At 49.5% G+C, this 23,993-nt stretch overlaps 2 protein-coding genes across 2 annotated transcripts; one reads left to right on the plus strand and one right to left on the minus strand.

Annotated features, from left to right (window-relative positions):
• Positions 1-37: 37 nt before the first annotated feature.
• Positions 38-3,312, minus strand: LOC143212244 (uncharacterized). The gene is made up of 10 exons (XM_076430852.1): positions 2,827-3,312; positions 2,189-2,335; positions 1,901-2,122; positions 1,749-1,824; positions 1,474-1,652; positions 1,126-1,381; positions 742-972; positions 598-663; positions 430-527; positions 38-357 (listed from the first exon to the last, which is right to left on the minus strand). Exons 2-10 carry the CDS (start codon positions 2,288-2,290, stop codon positions 253-255), a joined length of 1,335 nt encoding a protein of 444 aa, XP_076286967.1. The 5' UTR covers positions 2,291-2,335; positions 2,827-3,312; the 3' UTR covers positions 38-252.
• Positions 3,313-7,228: 3,916 nt separating this feature from the next.
• On the plus strand, positions 7,229-23,901 carry Fw (CUB and Sushi multiple domains furrowed). The gene is made up of 22 exons (XM_076430729.1): positions 7,229-8,071; positions 15,222-15,339; positions 15,976-16,034; positions 17,067-17,276; positions 17,651-17,746; positions 17,827-17,949; positions 18,037-18,200; positions 18,553-18,676; positions 19,299-19,448; positions 19,543-19,719; positions 20,224-20,403; positions 20,479-20,597; positions 20,671-20,905; positions 20,974-21,147; positions 21,428-21,607; positions 21,682-21,927; positions 22,002-22,181; positions 22,275-22,448; positions 22,626-22,805; positions 22,882-22,990; positions 23,149-23,331; positions 23,402-23,901. The coding sequence occupies exons 1-22, from the start codon at positions 8,017-8,019 to the stop codon at positions 23,505-23,507; spliced, it is 3,342 nt and encodes a 1,113-aa protein (XP_076286844.1). The 5' UTR covers positions 7,229-8,016; the 3' UTR covers positions 23,508-23,901.
• The last annotated feature ends 92 nt before the right edge of the window (positions 23,902-23,993 follow it).

Raw genomic sequence — 23,993 nt, forward strand, 5'->3', positions numbered from 1 at the left:
TACCGATGCGTCTCGCGCGATACACAACACACAATCATCCAACTCTACTGCGTTATATTGATCATCAAACGGCGCGTTTCACGCGAACCGTCAACGATCGTATACATTAATCCATGGACGCACTAATCGCGCGCGTTACCGAGTCTCGGTGACAAATACGACATCGAACAATTTTTATCGCTCCACGTTAGTAGATTGATATCGTCCGGAAGAAACCGCAACTAGCCGATATCGCCTGGAAGTGCCGAATAATTATACAGGTGGATGATCGTCATGAGTCTCGTTGCTCTCCGGGAGCTTTATGAAGGGCAAGTCACTACCGCTCCACATCGAGTATAGCTGCGATCTCGCGCATTCCTGAAATTAGCACAGCCTTCAATATATAGGTCTACAAATTTCTTAACTTCGAATATCAGATTTGTGCATTACCCCGCCACCAGTGCTCTCAGACCCCGAACGGCTGTGTGCTGATATGCATGAATCTGTCGACGAGCTGCTTTTACGGGACGCTAACACATCCACGGCACCTAGCGGGAAAATAAAAAAATCACGGATAAACCTTTTTATTGGACGTCATTCTTCGTAATGCATACTTACCTAGTTCTGTCTCTCTATGATCGCTATCTTTACTATCCGCATGGCTACCGCTGGCCACACTGGGCTCTGTAACCAGATTACAAACAAGCAGAATCAGCAAACCTGGTGGACGAGCGAGCATCATCGATGCGAATAAAATAGTACCTGAATCTCTATGCTCGCCGCTGTGCGTGCTTTGATCGCTCTCGCGACGTCCCGATTGGTCCGCATGGTCGCTCGAATGGGAATCGTACGGCCAGCTCCTCAACGAGCCTACTTTCCGTGATCCGGGCCATATCGTCGTGTCGTAGCTTGATTCAAAGTTGCACGCCGTTAATGTTACGCCCGGAATATGTTGACTGGTATAAGCTGCTAGTTGATTCAACGGTCTAACTCCTGTTTAGACATTGAGACAACTCGATGCGTAAAGAACATATTTATTCGTGCAAGTAACATCACCCGCGCAACGATCATTTGGAAGTTTGGACGATGCTGCTTGTTAGAATATCGTTGATAAACGGAACTCGTATTCTTTCGTTTTGCATGTACCTGGTTTGCAGGACAACAATTGTATCGCCTCCTGTAAGCCATCCTGACTAGCTATGCTAGGCGTTTTCCATATCATGTCCGGTGTAGTGGACCTACTTCTATCTTGATGAGGAACCCTTAATATTGACCTGGCGTCCTGCCTCGGCCAATCCGTGATATTTCGACAATCCCATGGCATGGACCACCTTCTCATCGTGTTCTCCGATGCTTCGCCCAACATTTCCGCAGCTGCTGTTTCCGACCATCTCCTCTGAACCTACGCAATCGATTAATGGGTTCGTTTATATCGTGTAGAAACGACAGAAAGCGAAGAATCGTAGTTCTGTTCGTCCGACACACCGACATTACCTGCAGAGGAAATAAAGGATATGGTAAAGGTGACCTATGACAGTTCTGCACCGACTGTTGCGTCGATGACGAAGACACTAGTGGCGGTGAACTATATAATCTTTCGAAGCATTGTTGTAAAGATGCAATGTCGCATTCGGCAGTACCGGTTTGTGAACACGAGCATTCTGCCATTCCACCTGATAAGAAACAAGTAGGTGAAATTTAGATCGGTAGAAAGATTAGAAGAATTTCAGAAGTGTATAGATTAATCCAAGATGATCGTTGACTCTTACCTAGACACTCGCAGCAAGCAACACAGAATTGGTATTGCAAATTTATGAAAGTTAATAAATTATCTCTAAGTATGTCCTGAAACCAACAACATTTCATATAATATGGTATAACGATTCAATTATAGTTTAAGCCAAACCGTAGCAATACACACATGCTTGTTCGCTTCGTTATCTCGAGTTTCATGATCTCTCAAAGCAGAGATAATGTGATTCTTCACGGTGTTGCTGGCCACGTACGTCGCTTTGGTAAGCTCTTCCCAACCGGCGAGGCATTGTCCAGTTAACCTGCATTGCGCAGCTGTGTCATGAGCGGACAAGAGCGTTTGCAGAGACCGAGCCAACTTTGCACCAGCTGTGCATAGGCCATTCAGCGTCTAGATCGACGAATGCAATTAGTTCCAGTACTTACTAATAGAATGCTTGTAAAAAGATCTACGTACCTGTAAGTACACTAGCCAATTACCAAGACACTCGTTCACCTCAAGTTGAAGTTTAGATACTTGATTGTCATTGGACTTTGGTTCTGTTCCACCTTCTGCCATATTTACATAATTTTAAACCTTTGATTTTGCGCAGAGTATAGTCACCTAATTACATAAGAAAGTATTGAAATTTTCATGTCTGGATGAAGCATTAAGATCTTTCAAAGAATTTAATCAAAATTTCTGAAAATACTTGGAACAAAAGTCTGTAGTGCTTTTAATTAAAATTCAAAGATAAAATTCGGATTTATTCAATAACATGATCAGTTACCTCGAAAATAGCATAAAGTAATAAAACGGAATGGGAAATATCTTATTGAATAAATATCATAATTTTATCATTGAATTAAAATTGAATTACTCAGAAAGAGTTAAAAAACGAGTGGCGAAAACTAGAATACAGAAAATTGAGCTTTGGAGAGACCGTGCCATTACAAAGTTCAGAGGATTTGGTAAATATTGTAGGACTTGTGAATCGAGTTTGTGGATCGGTGAACGGCGCCGATGAACTTTGTTGCGTATCTTTCGTTACGACCTCCGAGAGGATCCGAAAGCGCGAGATTTCTAACAGAAAGTATCGGAAATCGGTGACTTACATGTTTTCTTGTTGTTCGGCGTGTATCCTCGGCAATAAATTAAGGTAAAAAAGAAGAATCACAGGTCTCGCTTCGGCGACGAAGCACGGTTACCGGCTGCATCGTAACCCGGCTCGTGCATACCTCTCCGCTCAAATCGAACGTTACAAAAAGCGAAACGAATCCGGTGGTACGCGGCGGCAACGCTCACTCTATGTCTGCCCTGCCGTACCGTGCTCACCGTGCTGCGAGTTTGCAGAGTCTGCGCTCTGCGTCTGGAGGTCAGACTTAGACCATATGTACACAAACACGACGTAGACAGATACGGCATCTACGAGTTCCAAAGATGATAAGCCTTTCTGCTATAAGCTACTATGCACATCGACTCACGGAGCATAAGGACAGTGCCGACAATCGGCTTACAGCATACGGGGAGGAGGCAGCGCGTGCATTTTTCAGTACAACTTTCAATACAGCATTTTGCACCATTTTTAATAGGTCAAATACGAAACTAAACACACATTAGACGAATTTAAGGATATTTTGATATCATTTCCTACATTTTAACGTGATTTAAAAAGAATATACATTTTGATTTAATTTCAATTTCGTACAATTGACTTGGACAATTTTTATTTTGCGCATAAAGATCCGCAGAATCACTTACACAGAAAATTCGAAGTAAACGAAGTTGTTTGTATTGCAGCGTAATGTATAATGTGTAATGCCGTGGCGGGATAGTGTCTTGTCATTTTGGAATTATCTTGTGACGTCACACAGGTTCTCATTTTTCTGGATTCTCGACTTCCTATTCACCAAGTTTCGGAATTATTTGCTCGATCAAAGACATTTTTGAAGGCCACGCCCCCTTGACCCGGCCATGCGTCCCCTCCCCGTGACGGTCGAAGTTCCCGAACCACTTCAGGGCCGTACCATATGAACTGCGCGTGACGCATTAGGGCCACATCGGATCGAAAAATATATAAATGGTGAAGAATACGTAGTGGAATAGGCCTACAGAAGATACCACTGACAAAAAACGCATTGATGATAGCACAGATGAGATATAGGAGCAGACCAATCACCATATGGAATTTCGTGTCTCTCGATCTGAAATACCGACATCGTTAACAACAACTCGGTGTCTTACGCCCTCTGCGCTGACGAACGATAAATGCTGGAACTAGATCCATGAGCCTTGATCCCTGTCGCGGCTAACAAATATCTTTATACATCAATTTTGTCTTATAAATTATATTCTCTAACGTCTTTCAGGTTAGTATCGCGATTAACGTAAACAGCTAATAATTAAACCTAGCTGCCATAAATCAAAATAGACTCGAGTCTCATCCATTATTGCAGGATACAAATTATACATTGCTTCGCACTCTTCGGGGCACATAGTATTTCTTCGTCTTGCTGGAAATTACTGTAACACCTGCATCTTTCTATGTAGATGAGAAATTTCAAACCAGTTCTCAGGCATATTACATTCGTCGAACGATAATATTTCGGTGGTTCAGTTATTCCTGAAAGTTCAACGAGTTAATCGTGCTATCTTTTCGCAGGGGAGCGTGCACGATCGCGTGAACTCTTGACTCGATCTGGTCATCTGTTCGCCGATCGGCCGAATTCTGGCGTGTTTCTTTGAGAAATCGAAACGAAGACGCAAGAAGGCTCGGCTGAGGTGAAAGGGACCCAAGCTCGAGTGCTCGAGCACTCTGGAGCTCGCGCTCCTACCGGTGACGTATACCGTTGATAAAAAAGAAAAAGGACAGAGCGAACGGTGAAAAGGATGGAGCCCGAAGCTGCGAGAAAGACAGGAGAGAAAGGTTGAAACGAGAGGAAAGAAGTCGGGAGAGCAGAATGGAAACGCGATCGCGCGCCGCGCGAGGGACATCGTGACTCAGGTGGGGACCTCGATGTGGTAAGAGGACAGGAGGGGGAGGGGTTTAACGGTAAAGAGTCGGTGTAACCTTATAGCAGTGTTTTTCAACCTTTTTTTTCTCTCCGTCCGAGATATGTACCACCCTAACGTTTCGATACCCTTTTGTAGTCCCGACTGTCTCTACGTAAACGGGGATGTTTCTTAATGTGTCGTTAGGCACCCGGGGAACAATGAAGACACGCTTTTACGGTTCGGCATGCCCGAAACCGTGTTGCCTTTTATTTACAGGTTTTTCCATTCTGACAATTATCTGCTTGCCTTTGTGGAAAGACAAATTGCCATCTCCGGTTCGAGCATATGCCTTAGCAGAGGGTACTCATTGTCTGCATTGTCCATATCGCCGTCACGTGGCGTTCGTTCGAATGCCATGGTTTCTGAACAGGGCTCCTTGTCCTCGCAATGAAATCTTCTGCTAAAGGCTATTCGAATTTTCTTTCACTTTTTATCTATTTCGAACGATCTGGGATTGGAAACTGTTCTCCGTGGAAGCTGGGAACAGCTGAATCGGGACAATTGTTTTGCCAACGTCGCTGCAAAGAATGCAATATCCGGCGTTCATTATAAATTCATTAAAATCTGCACACTCTATTTACTTTCTACAAGGTAAGAAACGACAGTGTCTCGCCGACACTAGGAAGGGGAATAGGAGGAAAGCAGCACATCCAGGTTCGGTTTATCGAGCAAATTATAATCCACGAGACCCAGCTCTGCGTTTTAGCCGGTGACCGTTGCTAACGAGTAGATTGCAGATTTTTGCGCGTTTATATCAATCAAGAACGCGAGAAGTACGATAAGAGAACACAATTAGATTTAATTATGCTTTCACTTTAACGCACGGTAGAACTTCGTTTATACGAACGAAGTTTTTGTTTATCGCCAGTTATGTCACACTCTTGTATACTTTCAGTGATACCGTTATTGGAATTAATAAAGGCGACAACGAACTCCTGTGTTGTCCGAACGGCCTTGTTCCCCGACAAGTTCGGATAGACGAAGTTCCAAGGAAGAGCAGATCGAGTCGCGTTACTAATGAGCAAGAAAATACGGTTCGAACACGCGACGCGCTCCTGTTTTAAGTCGCGCGTCGCGGCGGGAGAGAGTTTCTCGAGCAGGTGTCCGAGACACCATCGGGAATGGGAATCACTGATTCGCGGTGTCCCGATGTCGAGAGCCATTTCGTCGTCACTGACCACGGCGCGGCGCGTTTTTTCGAGGGAAACGAGTTGCCAGGACGTAGGCAGCTGACGCAGGACTTCACCGTTTTCATGGCGTCAGTTGAGTAAACGAGGCGGAAAGAGGGGTGCACTTACTGGAACACGGCGAACGAAACAAACGCGACAACAGATGGAGATCTCGCCGTGTTTACGAAAATTCGAAAGATGGAATCTTTATTTTCAAGAGGAAACAGGTAAATTACAGCAGCCTTATTCAAAATGTCCATCGTCATTCAACGCTGTTGCAAACTTGTATTATCTCACGACCAGATCGCTGGTTTTATGCACTGACAAAAATGTGTGGCACAAGAAAGAATGAAACTGCTAAAATATGTACGGTGGACACTCAAGTGGAGCATTTCGAAATGGAAAGTCGGCGATTTACGGCGTTATGTTTTGCGTTTGCTAGTGGTACCGCCGACTATGCTATCCACTTGTTTTACGGAAGAAACATACGGTATTAAGTGTGGATAATCGTTGGCGCACACGTGCGAGAGTATCCGCGTTATTGTAGAACTCCGATTCGACGTGATTTGCAACGCCTCTGTAAATTGCTAGGCTCGCTCGCCAAGCAGGAGGAAGCAATTAGCTTTTTCTAAATCGATCGATCGTTCCGTCCGCGAACTGCAATCAGGTTCGAGTAAAAGTTCCAACAGCTACTCGACCGTATGTTAATTGTCTCACCTTGAAGGCGTTACGGATACGCGTACGATACGTACGCGGGGATTCCGATAAAAATGTATCGCGCTCGCGGACAGGTATAGCCGTCTTCTCGATCGGGATCGTGACGCGGCAGGACGAAGCATTCTGTCCGCGGAGTATAGTTGCATTTCTACTGGAAGATCTATTTACGACTGCTTCGTCACAGAAGATATTCGTTGGAAGATTTACCGGCTCTAAAAGCTCTGCGTGCCATAATGAAAATAGAATTATGATAGATGGCGTCTACTTAACAATCCGGAAATCATTTTCTCGGAACAGGTTTGTAAACAGGCCAGTGCAAAAGTACGTGGCCGATTTCGTATAAAAATACAAGGAATCGGACACGGACTTTCGCACTGACCTAATAGTTTTATTTTTGCGGCAATTTAACACCGACGAACTTGAGATGAGAAAACGGGGAATAGCTGTTGTAAAAATGGGATATTTCGCTCGCAAGAAGCTGGTGTCGTTTCTGTCGGTGAAAAGAATAGGAGGAGGGAAAAAAGTGAGACAAAGGTGGTGTCCGGTGGTGCAAGACGCCTATTCCCGCAGCCGGTCATGAGGCGAAAAGTCGAGAGGACCGTAGTCGAGCGTAGGTTCCCCCGTAGTAGCCCGACTAGATGCACGGCGTACGACGTGCACAGCAAGGTACACACCGTACTTTCATAATGTCGAAGGAGTACAGGAGACCCGAAGCCCGTGGCACTCGTCGGACGGCTAGTGAAGGGAACGGATCGTCATAGTCGGTCGACGCTCGACCAAACGGCCAGCGAAAATGCCGTCCGCGCGTCGCGCTTAACGGTCTTCGGTCTTCTGTGTTCGGTAACAGGTGAATCGACGTTTCCGCGAATCGGCTGTGACTTCTCCGAGGCAATTCGGCTGGATGGGTGAATCGGAGGAACGGGGAAAGACATGAAGAGTCTGGAGGAAGGTCCTCGGGCGCAAATCACCGCGAACAATCGATGCCAGCGTTGGACGAATTGAGAGAACGATGGAAGGAACATCGCTCGACGCCTCGACCCCGGCACTGACCAAAGACTAGTTCGCCGCTTTTTCCGCTCTCGTCGGAGTAAACACGCGAATCGTTGCATTAACGGACAAGCGCACGTTGCGAACGCGAAACGAGTTTTCATCGGTGCCGCGCGCGCGCTCGCGCCGAACAAAGAAACTTCTCGTGAAAGTTGCCGCGAGGTGCGCGGATAAAGAGTGTTCTCCGGTAGCGGGTATCGTGAATCGTGCCCACACCGCGGATGATCGCGACCACGGCCAGTGAGTTCTCAATGTGATCCCGCCTTTCGTCGAGGCCAGAACGAAAAAGAAAAAAAAAATAAGAACCACACATCAAGGATGACGCGAGAAATTCTTCTGTCCCTTCTGGGGATCCTCGTCGTGGGCGCAGAAGGCACGTAACGTAACATTTCAGCCGCAGCGCGCGCTGCATTTCTCCAAAGCCGAGAGACCCCGATTCATCGAGCTGCCCGGCCGATCGTTGCTCGAGCACGTACGCTTCGGTCGCGACTCGTTTCGTTCTGTTCCGTTCCGTTTCGTTTCATATGGCACGAGGTATTCGAAGAAAGCGACCGTCGACATGCAAGATTTGAAAATTGTTGTAGAGATACCAGGGTTTCGAGTCTATACTTTGCGCCGGGTGAAACGCGCGATCTCTTCTCTTTTCTTATTGCCAGGGGAAAACGTTCGCCGACGAGGTTTCCGCGATCCTCGTCGAACGGAAATCGGACAGAAATCGGATGGATCGAGCGCACGCGAATAGATTATCTCCGAGGTCCGTTGAACCGCGCGGTCGAATATCGGCGCCCCGGAATGGAGCGCAGGAATTTCGAATCCTCGTTTTCCATCTGTTTCTCCGAGTGTTTGTCCACGGACACCGAGGAAAGGAATACGAGAGCGAGCAAAACAGGTACCGCCCACTCGGTTCTCGTCCACGCGGATTTTCTGGAGTCTCGAGGTCACCCGGTGTATCCGCCTCGAATAAAACGCGCGCAGGTCCCTGTCGCTTTGCCTGTCTCCGCTGGCCTAAACCTTGCGAATTCCACCCGATTTTTTCACCTCTTTCTCCGAAGGGAAAAACGACCGGCTATTTTCGTTCGAGGACGTTTCGCTCGTGGAACGCAGAAGAAGGCGACGCGACGCGATCGAGGTGATTCGCAATTCGGCAAAAGCTGCGCGCGGCCGACCGTGCAGAGACCAGACGCACACTCGTCGTGCGTGACAGCGGAAATAGGGTGAATTCGTGTTGCCCGTGGGTCGCACATTGCCGGTTGGGGCTGGGCCCGATCAATTTCGTGTTTCCCCCGACCGAGAATCGATGTTCGACTCGGTTTGAACGGAACTGGTCGGGCGAGTCGAGGCGTGTTTCGCCTTTTGTAACTCTTGTTCTCCTAGCTGACCTACATGAAACACCTTGATAGTCCGGGCACCGTTTCTGCGTCGCGCGCGCGATATTACCTCCGCGATGCGCAATTACTCCTTTTAAAGTTCGCTAAACCCACACGTAAGATTCGAGGAACTTTCCTAAATTCAAAAGATCGATCGACGTCAATTTAACATGTGCCTACTTAGAAATAGCAATGTCTGTAGCGATTAAGTCGTTGTGAACACGTGGACAGACAGCGATCGTTTCCCCGGAACGCGATTTATTTTCTTGCCGGTCGGCTGTTTCGCGCGCGGCGCGAGGCACTTTCGATTCGGCCATGACGAATCGAGCATTCAGAAAAATTTAGTAAACGTACCGAGCAGCCCGTTTGCGTCATCGACAGCCAAGCCACGGTTGGTCCCTTCCTCGGCGACCAACGCAACGGGCAACGCCATAACACCGCACCGGCTCGAACTTTCATCCGCGCCGGACAAAAAACGCGTAGGAAGGACGTATCTTTGGCGTCTGGGCAATTACCAGGAAATTACAGCTTCGAGGACGATAATTGCCCTCCGATGTTGCTTTCGGTATGCGTTTTATTGCCTTCGCGCTGTACCTGGTAACGAAGGGGATGGCCAGCAGGAAGAACAGGCGGCCATTATCTATTTATTAGCTCGAAACATTCAATTTTCTCGGGTACGGTTTCTCGAGTCGCGAAATTCCTTTCGACACCCTGTTGACATTCTTTCGACGGACATGCGTGACGTCCGCAATGTCGTAGTTTAAATAAAAGACTAGTCAAATTCATTTTATGTACGCTGTGATTTAAAGCATAAATATCTCACATCACATATTTTATCAAATCGGTCGATACGAATCGATTTAGCTGTGTACCTCCGCACGTCCATGGCTCCGACGCGGAAGATTAGCGTCTTGTACAGCTCTCCGGCCGATGTTGCCGTGGCGAAAGGGTTAAACGTTGATTCTGCAGCGACGAGGTAACTCGAACGTGCTGACAGAAGCGGCAAGAGCCGTCGTTTCCATGGTTAACTCGTAAATAGAATGGTCAGCGATCGTCGAGAGTTGCGAACGAACGCGAGTACACTGTGTGCGTTTGCTCTTTGTGTGTGCGTTTGTGGGAGAGGTTGGTTCGCACGGCTCTGATCCGATTCCAGAGGTGTTGCGAGAGTGTCGGACGAGAAGGACAGGGGTTGATAGGTCGATTAATAGACTCTGATATAGCCGGTGGTCGGTGCTAACTCGTTTAACTGGGCAAGTAAAAGCGTCCTCGAGATTCTAGGTGAACGCTTTTCTTTCCTTCTCCGCGGGAGGAAAGAGGAAGCGTATCTAACCAGCCGTGCTGGAGGCACGTTTCCATCGAGCCAGCCAGGCCAGTGAGACGGTCGTAACATTTAGCTGGGCCGGGTCTGGCTAGACTCATTGTCGGAAGCACGCGAAACTCGCGCTCCTAGGCTAACCTATGCAAACGCAGCACACGTGGGTGGGGCACGGATCGACGCAGGTGAAATTTCGATCCGTCGCACCGCTCGTTACTTCCATCCGATCTCGATCCAATCCGAATCCGATATGCGATCGGCATGCACGACCGAACGCGAATAATTTGGCGACGGGACGCAATTCGACGCTACCACCGCACCGGTTACATAATCCCGAGTCACACTGTGTCTACCGGAACGTTCTCCAGAGTTTCACGTGTCACGTGTACCTACGCGGGTCACCGTCCACCTTTGTTTTGACTTGCATGACAACGAACGAAACTCGCCGGACTTTCGCCCATAACTCCATCGGAGAACGAGCGCGGCGAAAGCCCTACCTCGGCGAGCAGGAACAACCGATTAACGATTCGTCCTTGCTTCATTCGGAATTCCAAGTTGCCGATCTCGCCGTCACATAGGCGTCGCCCACTTAACGGCACAGCTTGGAGACTCCTCTTCAAAGAATCTGTGAAATGCCGACGAGGAACGCGTGGCTACAAGGAGTTTATCGTTGACGCGATTCGCGTGGACGCGTGGGGATCGCAGGAACTTTGCATAGTCCGGTAACGCGAAGTTTCCCCGAGTTTGTACCAGCCTGTATCCGTCAGCGGACGCGGGACAATCGCACGAAAGTACACCTTTCGCGGCACGATTTTCATTTCCTGACGCGTTGCAAGGTGTCGCAAGTCATCGCCGATCGCGACGACACGGCACACGCACCACGTGCTTCCCTACCTTCGTCGTGCAACACAATGGATTAGGAAATCCGCGAAAGGAACTGGTTGTTCCTCGGTGCCGATACAGCCGATATACAGCCGAGCGCCGAAGATACGGTCGATTTGAAAATTGGTGGGCTAAGTGGCACGAATTCCGAGGCGGAGCGGCACAACACGACGGTTGGGCGTTCGGTCGGTGGCGTTGGACACCTCTTCGTGGAACCGAACGATCACCGTTAACCGGTTCTTCCCTCGTGGCCTACTGTCGTCGGCCATAAAATTCGCTCTCGGTGCGCCGTATTTACGTAAACGCGACGACACGTAATATCCGTCGTTACGATCGCGTACATCCTTTCCCGCCTCTCCCTCGCCTGCTTTTACGATCCCGTCGGAAATCGTGGCGCGAGAACACCGCGGGAAAAAAACGAGTTATCGATCCCCTCGAATCTCGCAACGACTCGCGTCGATAGTGTTCCGGCCAATCGCGGATCGCCGAAAGGAAATTTCGAAGGACTTCCGCCTGGAGAAAAATCGATACCAAATCGCTGTTTCACAGCCTCGGACGTATCCTTGGCGATCGATCCGATCTTTCTTTTTCGCGAGATAGATCGCGGACGGGCACGCCCACTTTCCAACCTCCCAACAATCGCTTCTGCACAAGCGACGTGTACAACGAGCCGTGGAACAAGCGATTCTACACTCTCGGGAGAATAATCGCAACACGTTCGAATAATTGCACGTTCCACGATATTTATTTATGATAGTTCATTTTAGAAGCAAGCGTACCAAAAGTCGCACACGGTTGGACGACATAGCGCTTAGACTACTGGATAGTAGCTAGTATTATAAATTACGCACCGAAGAAGGCGTTAACTCAACCGTGTAGCCTTGGTTTATCGCAACACATAGGATAAACTGCTTCTCAGTTCACACCGGGAACGATAATTGCAACAGATTCGCGCGGACGGTTCTATTTTTGACGCCGGTCGATCGAAGCTGCACAACGACCCTTCGTGGATCAGCTCCAAATCGCTCGTCCCGTAATTAACTTCCTGATTGTTCCGCGAAACGGTTCCGTACCGTGAACCAGACGTACACCTTCCCCGGCAAACAAAAAGCTACACTGACAAGAAAGTCGAGCAATTATCGTTTCGCGTCGCTGAAAGTGTACACAATGGGAAATGATTACCGCGACGCACAATTACATGGGGAAAAAAAAGGGAAACGAGAGGCGTCCGGAGTCCGCGGGAAATTAACGAGAGTCGGCTTTCCTCGGATCGAACAAGGATACGGAAAAATGGCGATCGACCAAGAACTGTACCGTGACACGCTTCACCGGCAGTAGTCCCGACCCAACACGAAGTAGCTCCATGTCGTACCGTTATTTTGGCTTTAAAGTTTTGTAACCGCGTGACCCAGACCCACGAAGCGATCAGCGAATGCCAAAGACTCGAGGCTGAAGCCTAGTACCAACGAGTACGCACATGCACGCGCCGCGACGACACTTAGCCACGGAATTCTTCGAGTTCTCGAGAGTTCTGGAGCCATTCACGCCCATCGCGGTCGCGTCACGCTCCAGACCACTCCAAATTTGCCGCGGAAATTCCTCGCGCCTTCTAAAGCGCGTTTGCTTGCTGTCGGTGGGCGATGCAAAGACTTGTAACGGTACACGAAAAATTTGTTTGTGATCTGCGAGATGGAGGAGTGGCCGTTAGGACAGCGTGAATTTTTAGCTATCAAGTTTGTCGCGGTAATACTATATTTATACATATGTATTTTAATTTTTTCGTATAATTTCGACTGGTTCGGAACCTGTCACATTCCTCCGGCGAAGTGAAAGATCGCCGCAGTCAAGTTGAAAGTTTACCGTCCATTCTCGGGGCGGGTAATTAAAAGCGCGATTATTAATGCAAGGTGAAACCATATTAATTAGAAGCTGCGTGGAGAGTGAGCCGCGGAAGAATCGGGAGACGCAGCACGCGCGAACGCGTTTACACCGGGTTTAATTAACCCGTTCACACGAAACGGTAACTCCGCGTCCCACGAGAAACGGGGTCTTTCCGAGAGTTCGAGCCGTCTAAAGAGACAACGGATGCTTTCACCCCGCGCGGCGCGCAGGTGATTCAATGCGCGCAGACTCTCCTATTTAAATGAACGGGGCTCTCTCTTTCTCTACTCGCCCCGCATCTTTCTCTCCGTCTCCCTCGGGATAGCGGTCTCGAAGGAATTACGAGGCGATGCAAACGAGGATGATCGTCGAGAGGCTCGAGTCGATTCGAAAATCAAAGGCCATCTGCGATCGGCCTTGAAGCACCACCGGAAACTGTATTCCCCGAGCCGAGAGAATCCGCCGCTGCAGCTCCTCTAATCGCGCCAAAGATTTTATCGTCTTCTCCCAGGTCCTTCGACAAGTTTCACGACGCTCCGGCCATTATCGTTGCCTACTTCCATCCTGATGGACGGCCTTGCATCCCAATAATCGGCCGGCTTATCGACCGTAGTAAACAGCCACGGGTAAACCGCTCGCCACGGACCAGTCCCGGACATTCTCTTCTGAATATCCTCGTGCCAGAAAATGCGAAGATATGCGGCAGGAAGCCTTGCAATCTTTGCGACAGATTGTCCTGAAAAAGAAAGAAAATGCTCGACGAGACTTCGTTGGTCGAGAGGATGACATTTTTACTACGCTTGCCGAGTTGTCGATGTTGTCGTTGTTGTCAAATCTTGTAATCGAATTCTAAATCACTTCCCGATGAGCCAGAGACTTGAAACTTTAAACGTAGCTCAGAACTGGATGACAATGCAATATTAAAAAACAAATTTAAAAAGAAACCTGTGCGTCTAGGAGAGAAAAATATTTAAATATTAACCGTCACATCCTCGCCGCGCGACGCTCGGTAGTACGTCATCTTGTTCAGCGATCCCCACTCCGCGCGCCAACGCTCCCTACTCCACTTTCCTTTATGCATATTTATGCACACTGGTAACTCGTTGATTTATCCTGCAGGATATTCCTGCGTCCAAAACGGTTCTGGTGTAATCGAGATGGTTTCATTTCAGCGAGTGCCGTTCCTCATCGTTGTAGTTCGCTTTTTCATTGGAAACGGTTCTTGTAGAAATTTCGTCCGCCGAATATGGTGGACGATTTCCATCGGTCGTTTCACTCGGAGAAAAAGTTCCGCGGAGCTCAGCTTCTGAGATGGCAGTTCCGCTCATAGAAAACCCTCTGTCACCGCACGAACGGCTGTATAACTTTATGGCTATCGCGCGCGCGCGACCCACTAAGTTCGATCCTTTCGCGGACGATAGAAAATCCACGGTGCGCGACTAATTTCTCGAGCCGCGAATAATGGTGGACGCGTGGGACTTTGCCCAAGGTTTTCCTCGATCCGATGTCGCGCACCGTCTATTGTTCGATTTACTTTTACAGCGGTAATAGTCTACGGGCGAAAGAATCGCGGTTTTCACGGAAAGACAAACGCGCCCTTGACACGTTGTCGCCAATTAACGATCCGCCGCGACGACGCCTTGCGTAACGAAAATCGCGAAAGATCGACTGAGAACGAAAGGGAAAACCGTGGGGAAACTGCAGTCTATCTTCGAGGCTGTTGCTTTCGAATTTGAGTGATTACTCCAGTTTCGCCGGGTGCTTGATTGTCGACGGACTCGCGTTTCCAGGAATCCTTTCCGCCGTAAAATTTCTTTGTCGGACGGTTTTTTTTTGACTCTGCGCTCGGAAGGCGGTCGAGAAATCGTCGAACGACAGCGGTCGATTCCATCGCGGGGAAAAAACGCAATCCGCGGTTAACGGCGGCGGAGAAATGGGAACTTCGGTATTCGACTAGTTGTTAGCGAGCCATTAAGAAACTACCGCAACGATCGGCGGCGGTTAATGAATCCGTGTTGGGGAGCTCGGAGTCGGTTTCGAGGCGTCACGACTCAGAGACGTAATTTTCTTGAATACAGGATTGAAGTGCGGTCATCCGGCAGTACCGATGAACGCCAAGGTGTCGTTGTCCGACGACTCGCTGGAGACCGGCTCTCTGGCGACGTACACGTGCGACGTCGGCTACGAATTATTCGGGTAAGTCTAATTGGCTCGAACACGCATGCAGATCCGAGCCGAGGGCTTCCTCGGAGATAAACGCAAGCAATTTGCGCGCGGCCGCGAAGTCTTCCATTAATTTGATCATCGCGAACCGTTACTCTCGAAATTGCTAAACAAACGTAGACCCACGAACCGGGTCACGTGACCGCGACGCGAATCCCGTTTCCTCGACAAAAATCGTCGCAACCTTCGTCATCTTTTTTTAGATATACATTGGCTAAAGAAGTTTTTCAGTACGAATATATATATTTAGAGCGGAATCGGAATGTGTTGTCGAATTGGACGGATTCCATAAGCGGCGAAACGGGTCCTAGAGGCGCGTCAGAAATATTTTCCCGGTTTTAGCAGCTTGCGCAGCATTCGGAGTCCCAGTTTTTCCTGTTGGAGGTAGATATATGCAAGTACGCGTGGCGGTCTCAGTGGAGCGAGACGACGATGGTCCGCTCGGCACGACAGTAGTCGATCGCCGACCCATTACGAACTTTCTCCGTTTTCATGTAATTCGTATGATCGAAGGGGGGTACTTGTTCGCGTGTCCGCGTCCATCGTTTACAGCGTTTACAGCGATTCGAAGGATTTCGATGATTCTGATCGAGGCAATTGGTTGTTTAGCAGCGGCAGCCTGACGTGCAACGCCCGGGGGAAATGGCAAGGAGACCTACCATTCTGCGGTAAGCATTCCGCCTGCGAGGACGACGAAATCTTTCCGCGACGCGCATAATTTCTCGGTCGCGGCTCGCAACGGGGAGCACGATTCTCGTTCGATCACGAGTCTTCCTTGACAAGCAGATCGCTCGCGCAGCTTTCTCCTCGGAGGAGCCGTTGCATTCCGCGATCGAAGAAATTCGACCGCGTTCCCGCTTAAAATGCGACGCCGTCCCCCTTTTCTTTCTCTTCTTTCGCGCGTCCGATGGAAAGCGATTTCGCGAGGTGACATGTGCGTTGACCTCCCGACGCCATCGTCGCACGCTGCGCCGCTTCAACACGCGCGAGTAAGCCAGAGGCAGTGGATGCAAGCCTGTTATTAGTCCGTAAACGCACTTCCAATTTTTTTGTCGGAAAAATGAATGCTTGATTACAGACATTTCGTTCTTTAACCCTTAGGCGCCACTAAAACGTACTAAATTATTGTTTCAAACGGGTTTCACGTCACTATGTATTTAAGAAATCGATTAAGAATAATTTTGTCAATTGAATTTGCTCGTCGGTGGTCGGGCGTCGCGACGGAAGGAAAAGTTTCACTTTTACTTGGTCAAAATTCGGGCCGGCAATTTGGTAGGTAAAACGCGTGTCGGCGACGCGTTGTGCAACCGGAGATTCCGCACGGCGACAGCCGTTTCGAGAGCCGAAACTGTACGACGCGGCGGAAATCATTTCGAACGAGCTGTCGCCGAGAATGCGGAAACCCGTGGAAGCCGGAAGATTCTGAAACCGCGAAGTATGTACGACTCGGTGAAACCAGCTGGGACAACCGACGGATAATCGTTCCTCTCTATTATTGAACGCATCCTGTCGTTAATGGCCGTTTTGTTAGTCGCTCGTAGCCGGCAACACCTTTCTTCGGCAACAGCGTCGTTCGGTTCCGAACAATTTGCTTCGCACCGGTCCGGATCGAGCCACCGATCCTTTCTTTTCCACGGTTCTCTAGGCTTCTGTGCTCGCGATCAGCTGGAGACGCTTAACGGAGAAAATCTATGCCACAGGTACGAACGTTGCTTTCCGCAAACCCACAAATCAATCGACCACCGTGCGAGGCGGGGACGCCAGCCACGGGAACGACGGCGATTCGAGCACCGAGCACGACGGCAAAAGGTGCACGGAGACGCAAAGGGAGCCGAGCCCGTGGTGGAAGGTCGACCTTCTCAAGTCCTACTCGGTAAAGGTCGTCAGAGTGACGACCAGGGGTTGCTGCGGTAAATTTGCCTTTTTCGTTTCGACGGGACCTTCAACCCCTCAAGGTCGCCACACTATCGATTAACACGTCGAGCACCGTGTTTCTATCGTACGAACCACGCTGAACCCTCTGATCGGATTATTAGACGCGAACAAGCTCTTTACATTCTAAATCTCTCGATAACACTATCGGTTGATCGTTTTGGCAAATTATTAGCTCGGTCTTCGACGTGTTAACGCGAATACGGGCGCCTTCAGGATGCGATAGGAATCATCCCGCTTCTTGTAATCCGCTTGGAAGCTATTTAGGGGATACTCTGTCTTCCCGTAATCCATTCATGGAACTCGGCTGCTCCCCGAGTTGAAATTGAGAAAGTTCTCTGGTTCTCGATAGGTCACCAACCCCTTCAGGATATCGAGATACGCGTTGGAAACAGCAGCGCGGAGTTGCAACGGAACCCCTTGTGCGCTTGGTTTCCCGGCACGATCGGTTAGTATCTCGAAACTCGTGTTCGAAATCTAATAGATTGAAAAATCTACGATTCCATCTCCGTTCTTTTGTTTCCGTAGAGGAGGGCATCACGAAGACTTTCGTGTGCGCCAGAGCGCTGATCGGACAGTACGTGTTCTTGCAGCTGGTCGGCGTCGAGGGCAGTTTGAGTCTCTGCGAGGTCGAGGTGTTCGCCGTTGACGGTAAGTTGGAGGTCCGAGAAGGGTCCGCGGTCTCTGGCAATCAGTCCAATCAATTCCCATGGAATAGTTCTACCCGAATTTCCGCAGAGTTCTCGACGGACAGGTGCGCCTACGACGGAACGCCGGCTGACGCTGATCTGGCCGCTTTCAACTCCACCTGCTACGAGTTCGTGGTGAAGAAGGGTGGGTCCTTTCAGGACGCCCAGAAATATTGCCGCGCGAGGGGCGGCGATCTCGTTCATGGCTTCAAGGTTTCTATGAATCCTCTTTCAGTCGCGTTTCGCTGCACAATCGGGAGGATACGTTTACGTTGGAGCTGCGAGAGGTTCTTGTAATTGATTCGTAATCTCATCGACGACTGATCTAAAGTAGAAACAAGTTGTTACTATCACATCGCTGTAAACGGACCAAAGAAAGATATCCTCAAGCAGTTTTTATCGCCGCTCGAACACAAACGTACCCCAACGCAGACGTTCTCTTCGATTTCGCCTTCCCAACGGAAAGTCGCGAGTCACGGTGGCACGCTCCAGTTGTCGGTCGAGCTTCTACACGTTTTTCCCCGCTGGTTCTCGCGATGATTTTCACTTCCATGTCCGATTGCAGGGAGCGGCGTCGGTCTATATACTGAACAATCTCGAGAGACGAAAGGACAAGCTGAAAACGCAGCTGGTTTGGATAGGCGCGCAAAAGGAGCCGATCCCGGGAAGGACATGGCGCTGGGTGGATGGTGAGTACTTCTTTATCCATCGACTCGGGGCCGAAACACTCTTTTTCCTCCCTTCTCACGATCCATCGGCTGCCGCCGCGTTCATGGGAACCGGGCCGTTGGGCAATTCCGGTCGGGATTCGACGACCCGACCCGATCCGATCCAATCGATCCGCATTGGCAATTACGCGATAATTATAGTTCCGTCTGCCGCCGGAATTCATTTGATCCGAGAGCAGTTTGGAAACTCGACTCGCCGACCGGCCGTCGCGCACCGGTCATCGGGGGCCTGTGAAATCGAAGTTTGAATCGTCGAGGAGCAGAGCGGGGAACTGTCGGCGCAATCGCACGCGCTAATAAATAGAACGTGAAAGTTGCCACTGTGGGGAAATCGACGGGAAGTTACACCCGCGAGCGTCTGCTCGAACGTATAATCTCTCTTAATCGTTTGTTGCGTCTGGATCGAGCAGACGAAAAGATTACACGTTCGCTCGTGGGAGCCCCATCGGGGTTTAAGGACCTATTGGGCCAACTTTAACCCTCTCGCTCTGCCAACAACCTCCCATCGGAATCTTGCATTCGTTAACGAGTCTGGTAGGCGCCGAACAGTTTGTTAGCCTGCGTGTAATCGATTCGATTTCAGGGGAGATCGTGCAGAGGCCTTCCTGGGGGAAGGATCAGCCGAACAATTACAACAACGATCAAAACTGCGTGGTGCTGGACGGCGGCCGCAGTTGGCTCTGGAATGACGTCGGCTGCAACCTTGACTACTTGCACTGGATATGTCAAAGCAGTGAGTGAGCTCGATTCGTTGTGCGTACAACCACCGATGTGTGGTTGTCGCTGCTGTAATATCGAATCTCACTCGCCACTCGTCCACGTTTCAGAACCGCCTACTTGTGGTAGTCCGGAGAAATCTGCGAACACGACGATAGTGGGAACGAACAGAGCCATAGGCTCCACGATAGACTATGTCTGTCCCGACGGATATATGCTGATCGGCTCGAAGAACAGAATCTGCGAGCCCAGCGGATTTTGGAGCGGCGAGCCGCCCACCTGCAAATGTAAGCTTAATCGAGCGCGATGGCACGCGAGCCGCATAATTATCGCGCGGACGCGAAGATGCGGTTGCCGATTCGCAATTCGCACCGCGTCGCGTATCGTCGCCAGACTGCATCTCCTTGTGGGCTTGCTATTGCGTGAGCAATCTCGTCGTATCAAGACTGAACGATGTTTCCATTTCGGTTTTCCTTCGGCTAGATTCGTCTGCTTCTGATTGTTCAATATTTGGGATCAGGAGCTTCTAGAAGCTAATCAGTAGACTGCGGATCTTTATGCAAAATAAAACAATGTTTGCATTGATTTCAAGACACAGAAGCCAAATGAAACTTTCATTCTTCTATTAATTATCTTATTGAGATGTAGCTAATACACTGGTGGCCTTAAATTTTTGAATACGTCCACTGTTTTCAATTGTACGTACCAATTTTTGTCATAAATGCATAAAATCCGCAGTCTACTAATCAGCTACGAATCTTATTGTACGATTATTGTACCGATGTCCTCAGTCGTCGATTGCGGAGCCCTCCCGGAATTGGAAAACGGCGTGATCACGCTGATCGACAAGAGGACGACGCACGGTGCTCTCGCCGATTACGCTTGCAAGGAGAATTACACGCTGATCGGGGACGCCAGACGCAGATGCGGGGACGGCGGTATTTGGAGCGGACATAAACCTCAATGCTTGTGTACGGAACAAGTGCCAGTAATACCAGAAGCCGGAACACATCAGCGACGATGCCTTAACGTTCCTTATTTTCCAGTTGATTGGTGTCCAGAACCGCCGCCGGTCAATGGCGGACTCGTCACCACCACCGGGAGACGTGCTGGATCGACTGCCACTTACTCCTGCCAGAACGGCTTCATTTTATTCGGCGACAATGTGAGCAATTTTACAATTTCACTTTCGTACTTTCATAATTAGATTCTAGAGGTATAGCGATCGATGTCCGCAGGTTCTGACGTGCGACGTCGGCGGCGAGTGGTCCGGCAAGGCAGCCCAATGCAAGTTCGTCGATTGCGGTGCACCTGCTCAAATCGAATTCGGCACGGTGTCCCTAATCAACGGCACCACTACGGTGAAAAGTCTGGCGGTGTACACGTGCCAGGAGGATTACTGGTTGGTCGGCGAATCGAAGCACGAGTGCACGAAAGAAGGGAAATGGAGCCATGCCACCCCGTCTTGCGAGTGTAAGTTTCAACCTTTCCTCGATGCAAACAACGTAGAAAGACTCTGATTGATCTTTGGGTTTTCGCAGTGATCACGTGCGAGGAACCAGAGGTGCCGACAGGAAGCTACGTAGTCGGTTACGATCTGAACGTTCACAGTGCCATCGAGTATCACTGCGAGGCAGGATATCTGCTTCAAGGGGAGGCGAGACACACGTGCGCTAGAGACGGAGACTGGACCGGCGAAGTGCCGACCTGTGAATGTAAGCCTAAAGCGTTAGCGTGTGAAACGAGTCTGGATCCTCACTGCTTCGACATAGTCATTAAAATACCTTTTGATCAAAGCTGTAATAATATTCCAAATATTGCGATCTCCTGGAATCTCCTTAGAGTCGCTTTAGCTCGAAGTATCTATCTTATCGCGTTATTTGAACAGTCCCCGAGTATCTAGAATAAATACTCCAGGAACAGAGACACGAACCGGAGCGTGAATCGCCCAACAAGCCGCTCGACAACAATGAAACCGAATTCGATGTTTCGCAGACGTAGAGTGCGGCAAAGTTCTGCCCGTGCTGAATGGAGCAGTGGAGTACGCGAACGGGACAACTCATCTGGGAAGCGAGATCACTTACAGCTGCACGAGGAACTACAGGTTGAACGGAGTGTCGAGGAGATACTGCTTGGACAATGGTCAATGGAGCGACGCGACGCCGAAGTGCGAAGGTACGTCGATGTCCGAGGCGAAGAAGAGTTGGTCGATCGTTCACGCGAATCGATTGAAACGCGTTCGGTTGCAGAAATCCGATGTCCGGAGCCGGTGTACGCGGAACATGGGATCCTCTCGGTGACCGGAAACGACAGAATGTACGGGAGGACGTTGATCCGCACCGGGACTCCGGAGAACTTGAACACCGGCGCGACGTCCTACAAGATCGGCGCTCTCGCCAAGTACCGCTGCGAGAGAGGATACAAGGTGGTCGGGGAACCTTTGTCCACCTGCGAGGACAATGGAAAGTGGAGCGGCGAGGTTCCGCGATGCGTCTGTAAGAACGACACACTTGTTTAATCCTTCGACCGTGTTTGCGCAGTCTACTTTAATCCAGCAATGTTCGAACAGACGTCGATTGCGGCAAGCCCGAGCAAATTCAACACGGAAAGTATACCCTGACGTCGAACGCGACTTATTACGGGGCAGCTGCGCTCTACGAGTGCGACGGCAACTTCGAGCTGGATGGATTCGCCAGGAGACTGTGTCTGGAGAATGGCACCTGGAGCAGCGACAAGCCGGTTTGTAAAGGTAAATGTTCTTAATGTATGAACTAATCCGTAGATAATGGAGCATATTCGTGAAAGTGTTTTATTCGTTCACACTGGATTGTTCCATTCACAGAGATCAGGTGTAAAGACCCTGAGAAAGAAGGAGTATTGTCCACGCAAGTTTCGACGCACAGCGTGGGCGGTATCGCCCACTATGCTTGTCCGCGTGGCTACTACATGGAAGGGAATGAGACCAGAGTGTGCTTGCAGAACGGCTCCTGGAGCGGACGCATGCCCGCTTGTTCCTGTAAGTAGTTTCAATCGTTTTATTGTCCTAAGGGTATCGTAGCATTCGTATCATTTCAGCCACCGGTCATGAACCCACTGGATCTTATTATGAAGTTACCAATTTTGATATGTTAATGATTTTAAAAAAGATGTGGCTAGAATAGTGTGTTAAGAATCATGAAAAAATGCTCCGTAGCCGTCGAGTGCAAGCATCCGGGGCCCATAGAGAACGGAAGAGTGATCGTGGTGAACGGGACCACAACGTACGGCGGGACCGCAGAGTATCATTGCCTACCGCAGTTCGAGAGAGTCGGCCCGTTCCTCAGAAAATGTTTGGATACCGGATCTTGGAGCGGCGAGGAGCCCAAGTGCGAGTGTGAGTACGATCTCCGAATGAGTACCGAGTTTCTACAGGGCCGTTGACGTTGACGTTTTGTTGGTTTGCTCGACAGTCATGCCGAACGAGGTCGCGGAAGCGCAAGGCGTGGGTACCAGCGTGGGGATCGGTGCCGGAGTCATCATATTTATATTAATTATACTTGGACTCGTTTACCTAAGACTGTAAGTAAAAGCTGGAAAATGGCAGTCAGGCCAATTACAGCCGACTGCCATCTTCTCGGTTCCCAACAGTGGTAACGAAAGAAGCCCGTTGACGTATATTGTTCATCTGTGAATATAGTAATAAAGTTTCAAAGAAAATTGCACGGTGTTCGTTGCAGGAGGAAAGCTACACCAGTGAAGAATACAGAGAACGTGCAGGCTGCCGAAAGGAAAGAGGATCAGAACGCTGCTGTAATGTCCTACGCTACGCTTAACGATGGAACGCCCAACGCCATGTACGAGAATGTGCCGGAAGACGGTCTTTATGATAGCCCTTACAGTATAAGCGGCAGTACCTACGGGTAAGTCTCGAAGCTTGGTAAATCGGACCGGTGGGAAACAAGCTTTAACGAACGATTCTCCCGGTTGAAGGTACGGCAACAACGTCAGAAGACATTATGGAAGATCCGGACACTACGAGGCGGAACCAGTGTCGAACCGAAACGGAATCACCATCAACGGAGTGTCCGTGCGATAGTCTGTTAGAGCCGTCCTCCGAATCGGATAATATTTATGTACAGAACAGAGGTGTGGGAGGACACCGACGCGCGCGCGCGCGAACCATTGTTGCCTTTATTTATGTTATCGTGTAGTCGGCGTATCGCCGATTTCTGTAAATAAGTAAAGAAGCGGAGCGCAACGACGTTGATCGTGAAACTCCGCGCGAAATTCGCGTCAATGGTTTTTCCAGGCCGCGGCAACACCGAAATTTGGCAAGCTTTCAATTCCACGTGTGTATCATTGTGTATATAGAATGTTCCCGTAATTTAGGACAACTATTTGTACATCTCCAAGTGAAATGCGCATCCTCTGTAACATAAGCTTGATTGTTCGTTGGTTACGCGAATAAAGAAACCAATGCTCTTGTTTTATTCGACGCGATACTGTATCTCCCTGGGACACCGGCGACTTCCTTCTGCCTCCGCGAACTTGACCTCTTAACCGGCTTACTTTTTCTGAAAAG

The sequence above is a fragment of the Lasioglossum baleicum genome, chromosome 9 (assembly GCF_051020765.1).
Source record: "Lasioglossum baleicum chromosome 9, iyLasBale1, whole genome shotgun sequence".
NCBI lineage: Eukaryota > Metazoa > Arthropoda > Insecta > Hymenoptera > Halictidae > Lasioglossum > Lasioglossum baleicum.

Bases quoted from the DNA above. Each gene is read 5' to 3' on its own strand.
- Fw (XM_076430729.1), top strand. From the start codon at position 8,017: ATGACGCGAGAAATTCTTCTGTCCCTTCTGGGGATCCTCGTCGTGGGC. The intron at 21,608-21,681 runs GTACGTCGATGT...GTTCGGTTGCAG, and splicing joins CGCGACGCCGAAGTGCGAAG to AAATCCGATGTCCGGAGCCG. The intron at 22,806-22,881 runs GTGAGTACGATC...TTTGCTCGACAG, and splicing joins CGAGGAGCCCAAGTGCGAGT to TCATGCCGAACGAGGTCGCG.
- LOC143212244 (XM_076430852.1), bottom strand. From the start codon at position 2,290: ATGGCAGAAGGTGGAACAGAACCAAAGTCCAATGACAATCAAGTATCT. The intron at 2,123-2,188 runs GTACGTAGATCT...TCGTCGATCTAG, and splicing joins ATTGGCTAGTGTACTTACAG to ACGCTGAATGGCCTATGCAC. The intron at 528-597 runs GTAAGTATGCAT...TTTTCCCGCTAG, and splicing joins TCATAGAGAGACAGAACTAG to GTGCCGTGGATGTGTTAGCG.